Source organism: Elaeis guineensis, chromosome 11 (assembly GCF_000442705.2).
Source record: "Elaeis guineensis isolate ETL-2024a chromosome 11, EG11, whole genome shotgun sequence".
Taxonomy (NCBI): Eukaryota; Viridiplantae; Streptophyta; class Magnoliopsida; order Arecales; family Arecaceae; genus Elaeis; species Elaeis guineensis.
Window position 1 is genome coordinate 87,977,251 of NC_026003.2, and position 6,499 is coordinate 87,983,749.

Here is a 6,499-nt window from a genome sequence, read left to right on the forward strand (position 1 = left end):
TTCATTTTCTACAGTGAATTTTATGCTTTCAAAGAACCACTTCCTAACCTTTAAAATGCTCTTCCATGCCTCTCATGATAATCTACAACTTCTTGATAAAGGCTGACTCGAAGGTCTGTTAGAGAAGTGTAGATTTTTGATTAATTTTTGCCAGGGCCTTTCATGTTCATGAAAATACTTCCACCACCATTTTAGTAATAAGCACTTGTTAAATAATTTCAGATCAATGATGCCTACCCGGCCTTGTTCTTTTGGCTTGCAGAGTTTTTCCCATTTTACCAAGCAAAAACCTCCTGCACATTCTTCTCTTCCTTTCCATAAAAAGCTTCTCTTTTTCTTGTCGATTCTGTGTTGTTGCACAAGTAATTGAGATTCGTTTGATGAAGTATGCATGTTGATAACATTCATGAAAAAGATTAGAAAGTCTAACCTCTTAACAACACTTCACATCTCCAACTAGATTAAGACATATTATACAAGAAGTTGATACTCTTAACGAATGCTTCGGGGTATTCATTAGTGGAACCCTATGTTAAAGATTTTATTTGGCAAAATTCCAAGTGTTACATGAGTAAGCATTTTTCGAATGAATTGTATCATTGTGAAAAATACATTAATAAGCATATAATTGACTGTCCTCACTCGCCACTATTAGGATTCATAGTAGTTTAGTGCACATCATGCTAGTATTACTATATGTGATGCTTGATGAAAATCAAAGTTAATGCAACTAGTAAGCCATAAGTGCTCGAGCATTAGAGAAATAAGGAACTGAGCCATCAGTCTAGAGAAATAAGCCAAATGTGATCATGCTAAAAATCCATTGCTTTCTTTTTGAAGATAAGTAGCCACATACTAGCTTAAATATTTCCACAGATATGAAGCTGGTTGTCATCAAACTTTTCTATCCCCAAGATTATTAAATTCAAATTAGCTTAGATTCAAGATCATTACTTAGCCCAAGTTACAAAAGCTTTCAAGATGACAATAAACTTCGTACCCCTCCATATAACAAGGCAATCACCATCCTATAAACTAACCCCTAACGAGAGGCAGGCCAATGGCTGTCACAATGAGCGTGGAAGGAACTCCAAAGACGATATGACCCCAGAAGGTGAGCGTGTACCCAAACAACTGTGACCGCTGCGCTTGCTCACAGACGATCAAGTTTGCAGCCGAGCCTAGCAGCGATAGGTTGCCAGCCACCGTACTCACCCATGCAAGTATGAGCCATGCTCTCGTCTCGTCCGCTGGAGATACTGCTGCTGCTGATTTTGCTACTTGAGCTCCTAGCAAGAGCACTGGATCACCAGCATTGCTTAATTGATTAGATCATGTACATGAGGCATGGGAAGGGAAAAAAAAGGTGGTTGAATGTGTGATATATATGTCTTGTGATAACAAATTGTTAATTTATTTCTTTTTTGAATTGCTAATTAATATGCAAATTGTCATGAAAGTGCAGTTTTGGGTCTACTTGCAACTCTAACTGATATTTAGTTTGGTGAATAATCATTGTTATTTGTACATTTGGAGACAAAACTAGGCTGCAGTCCAATGGCCGCATTCATCCCTTTCATGGAGGAGGTTCAGGGTTGGAATGTTAATAAGCATTGTTGTTTTTCAGGTATTCAACCTAAGTTATTCTCATAAATGATACTCTCACAGCTGCTTTTAGTAACAAAAATATAGATGATTTTGGTTGAAATGATTCTTTAGGATTTAAGATGGGGGTTTAGTCGGTAGGAATGGCGCATTTCTTCAGCTTGCCCGTTGAAACCCCTCTGATCCCAAGCCAAAATCACAAAGCTATGAATCAGATGGCTTAGAAAGATTCATATACAAAAATTTATTGAATTTTACAGAAGAATTTGGCTCTTTTTGACAGATGTGCTACATATATATGCCTATGCAAGTGAACAGCACCTGATCTGAAAGCGTACTGTTAATTTCTATTCATTAATATAAAGGTCCCTATTAGTGACTTACAGGAGTATAACAAGTATATAGAGATGAGTCACTAGGCCATTCAGGTCCTTCACTATGAACAGCTTTACAGGTTACTGTAGGATGACTGCATTTCAAATCTCAGGCCAACTTTATTCAATAAGAATCTATCAATATAGGGTCTCATGATAGCATCTTGTCGGCAATGTAGTTGTTCAGGTGGAACACTAATTTTAGATTTGATGCTTTTTGCTTCCATTAAAATCATAAAAAAACATATCTATGCACAAAAGTGATCTTTTCTACTGATGAAATGTGCATCGTTTTATAATTAAAAAAGAAAAGGCATCTCCTCGTTTGAGTAAGATCTCGCTCTTAGTAAGTAAATGAATTATTATTCTGCTTTCCCTTAAAAAGATAGTACCACTTTCTTTTTCAACAGTTCTTTGATGTTTACTTAAAACTGTGTTTGTTTAATACTTAATTGTTCCAATTATGACAAAACAATAGGATGCCGTGATTCCAAGTCTAATTTATATTGAATTTTGATGCTATATCTTAAAGTTGTGAATGCAAATGGAATGATGCTAATGAGCATAAAATTTAGTGTAGGTTACAACACTAAAGTAGGAAGCTAAGAAATTGGAGGGAAGAAAGTTAGTTTACCAGTGGGCACATTGGAAGCGAAGTTTGAGAGTAGTAGTATAACAAGAGAGAGCACCACCACTCCACTAGCATGATTGATCCGTGCATAAGGCTCCATGAAGTTCCACAGTGCACTCGGTAGTCCCGTTTGGTTGAAACCATCGACAGTGATGAACATCCCACAGAAGAATATCAACAGCGAATATGATACCTGAGTTAAAGACGCTCGTCAGCTTTACCATAGAGCGTTTTCGCAAACAAGGAGGAAATATGAAAGAACCTGTCCATGTAGAGCTTGGTACGTAGGAGGAAATGATTCACCGAAGGATTCAAGCTATCGATGATTATGCATCTGTTTACTAAACATTAATTACTCTTTTGAAAAACTAACCATTTCATACACTTGACACATGTTTGATTACTCTTTTGAAATACTGTAGAAAGCCTGACAATCATGGGCGAAAAAGGATGTACGGCCTACAGAAAGTTCATGGTGCATGTACAGCACTTTATGAAGCTTTCTGAGTCCTCAATGGTCTCCCAAAGCCATCATATCATCGATAATGAAATCAATCCAGTCATCAGATTCCTAATTTTCCTTTTAAAATAAAGACTTTCAAAGAATGATCAAACTAATATACAGTCTAAAATTAATTAAGATAAAACTTTTTTTAATAAACATGAAAAAAAAATATATCAGAAAGTCTCATATCCCAACAGCCATCTTCTTTGACATTAAAGTCAGGAGACTTCTGGCATCAAGCATATTTTTGGTTACCTTGTCAAGGCAGGGCCCAGCATCCTGGAAGTCGATGACCACGAGAGCAAGGGCAGCAGAAATCGCAGTCCATGACATGTTTAGCCCCATGAGCAGAGAGATCAGCATCCCTATGGTCACAAGATAAACACAGCCCTTCAAGATCAACGCCTTCTTAGTTAAAAGTCTCTTCACATCAGAGACTTGCAAGGAAGCTATCTTCGTTCGCGGCCTGTTCTTCCCGACATCATCCCCACAAGCTCCTTCTTGGGTCACATGCGACATTCTAGCAGGAGAGAACTTATGAGAGCTCACTTCATCCTCATCCACCGCTTCCTCCATCACCTCTTCATCAACCTTATTTATCTTTAATGTGTTCCAAAACATGCATAGAAGAAGTGCAATGTTGATGACCACCCCGATGAGCATGGCAGGGAGGATACCTGTAAGGAATTTTCCGAAAGAGATCTTACTCTGAACAGCTATAACCAAGTTCTGCGGGTTTCCAATTGGAGTTGCTGTGGAGCCAATATTGGCACTTGATGCTAGTGCTAGAAGGAATGGTTTGGGTGGCAGATTGTGCTGCCTCGCGAGCTTGAGAACAAACTCAGTCAGCACAATGCAGGAGGTGTCATTGGTGAATAATGCACTCGACAAGGCCGAAATAAGGCAGACTCGGCAGAGCAAGTCCTTACCACCTTTGCTCTTCCAAGAGAGAAACCAGCCCAAGTACTTGAACATGTGTGCTCTTTCGAGATAGATGCTGACAACCATAGTTCCGAATAGGAGGCTCAGGATCGGGATGTCGATGGAAGCGTAGGCTTGCTCCGGAGTGATAACTCGGAAGATGACCATGAGCAAGGCACCAAGTAGAGATCCAGCAGTTCTTCCAATAGGTAGGAAGGGGACTGCGGGGAAAACGGCTAGCACCCAAAATATTCCAAAGGCGATTGAGCCCAGAACCACTTCAGCAGTTGGAGCAAGTGCCATTTCTCTATGCAGAAATGTCAATGAAGTGCAGCTGAGATGGAGAAGGATAATTTTCAGTGTTCCAATGAATACTCTCGATGGAGCGAGCCTAATACTTCGATAAGACTAACTGCAGCAAATAATGAATTGAAAGTTCAGTACAGAAACTGATGGAAAGGTTGGTGGTAAATGTTGTTACTGAGTACTCAATCCTCACCTTCTCAATCAAGAAAGATTGTGGCGTCAAAGATGAACTTAGTAACGAAATCAGTGCAACAACATTGTTTGGCCACTACCAAGCTTCCATGAAGATCATACTTGCAGTTCATATGACATCCTCAACAAAAAGAAGCTGAACAAATCTATCCACGTAGTGGCTTCAACTTCACAAATTTTGGCGTCCTTGGAGTGAAAGAATAGTGAACCTAACATGCAGAAAGCACATGGAGACAGCGAGATGTCAGGGAGAATGAAGAGTTGGGAAAAGCCCGGGAAGTTGGTATGAATCAATGGCCATAGGTCCCATTTTATAGAGTAGCCCAAGTGGCCAAATTATGTAGTTACGTTAGTGGGAATGAGCTTTGTTGGTGCTGGTATTACTTTAATGTCAGCAATGGATAGATACTGTTTTGATTTAACAGCAATAATGCCATAGATCTGAAACGTGATTGGATTCCATCCTTGTATGGAAGGACCAATATTCAAAACCCTTATAATGGCCATCCCTTGTTGGAGTCATTGCGTATACGAATTCTAATTCATTACGGGTGGCAATTTTATCGATCTACCGGATATCCATCCCAATACGATTTGAATGGGATAAATTTTATCTGATCCAATTAAAATCCAAAATATATATAGATTTTAGAAAAAAATTCAAAGTGAATTTAGATCGAATTCGGATAATAGTATGCCATACCCCAAAATCGATCCGATAACTCTTATTAATATAAATTCTTAACAAGCCTTAACTATCATTAAAACATACCAATTCGGCTGCTCTAGGCCTCCCAAGTCCCACCCGACAAGAATTCAAACCCTAGCCTTCATCTTTCCTATTCGGCCAGTGGAGGCAGAGGTGGTGAGCACGGTGAGCGGAGTGAGTGGAATGAAGGTGGGTGGAGAGCGTGGAGACACAAGCAGCTGTTGTGAGAAAACTCTAGTGGGGATCTGGGGGCTCTAACGAGGTGAGGGGTTCGAAGGATGACCAGTTGGCCTGCAAAGGAGGAGAGCAGAATGGTATCCACAGCTCTAAAAAGATTCGAGTCATCATCTAAGCTTTCCCTATTCAGCTGCTCCAAGCCTCCAACCCAATTGAGACTCACAAATCAAAGAAAAGAGGGAAAAAAATTAAAAGATAAATCTTCTTCCTATATAGATTGATCATTTTTTTTCTTTTGCTTTTATTGCTTTCTTTTCTTTTTCATTTCATTCTCTTTTTCAGAGATATGTGGGGAAGGTGAGCACCTTAGGAGATCGAACGGCTGAGAGGGGATTTTTGATCAATGGGGCTCATGAGATTTTTGATCAAAAGAGAGAGATTTTGGATATACTCGACCTGATCCGATCTATTCTTACATTTCTGTTTTATCTGATCCGATCCAATTCGAGATGGGTACAGAATGGGTATGGATATAGATTATTTTTCTGATGGGATGGATATGGATATTGGTTGATCTAACTAATATCTGGCCGATTGCTACGCTACAATTCATCACAAAACATTTTTTTTGCCTTTTAACGTGAGTCCATGTTTGCTTGGTTGAGCCTTAGGTTCAATGGAATAAAATAAAAATTGAAATAAAAGTTGCTTGGTTGAGGGGTCTTGTAGTCAAATGTCATAATGGATCTTTTTTCGGTCTTTTAGTGATGTTAAGCCGTGAGAGCTTCGGACAGCATGTTTTCTTGCATAAAGCATCTAACAGGACATGAGAGGATGAAGGTCCTAGACGGGATTTTTAACAGTGCTCCTTCCTAGCAGAGAGAGAGGAGAAAGAAAAAGATAGGCTTCTGATTGTGAATTTTATTATTATTTTATTAAAATAATTTTGTTTTAGTTCCCATTCATTATTATTGCCGTCTTGCAACTCTTTATACTTTTTTATATGTAATATTTATTTTAGAGTTTAAACAGATATATTTGATTTGCTTTGAATATATTTTATGTGATATTAAAGCTAT

The 6,499-nt window shown here is 38.8% G+C and overlaps 1 protein-coding gene across 2 annotated transcripts; it reads right to left on the minus strand.

Moving 5' to 3' along the window:
- Nucleotides 1–812: 812 nt before the first annotated feature.
- LOC105034715 (silicon efflux transporter LSI2) lies at nt 813–4,805 on the minus strand. 2 transcript variants are annotated; one of them, XM_073245690.1, is made up of 4 exons: nt 4,536–4,805; nt 3,371–4,370; nt 2,614–2,803; nt 813–1,301 (listed from the first exon to the last, which is right to left on the minus strand). In XM_073245690.1, exons 2-4 carry the CDS (start codon nt 4,337–4,339, stop codon nt 1,036–1,038), a joined length of 1,425 nt encoding a protein of 474 aa, XP_073101791.1. In that variant the 5' UTR covers nt 4,340–4,370; nt 4,536–4,805; the 3' UTR covers nt 813–1,035. The 2 variants fall into 2 exon arrangements, with proteins under 2 accessions (XP_073101791.1, XP_010908273.1); XM_010909971.3 differs by having other exon boundaries at nt 3,371–4,448.
- Nucleotides 4,806–6,499: the final 1,694 nt, after the last annotated feature.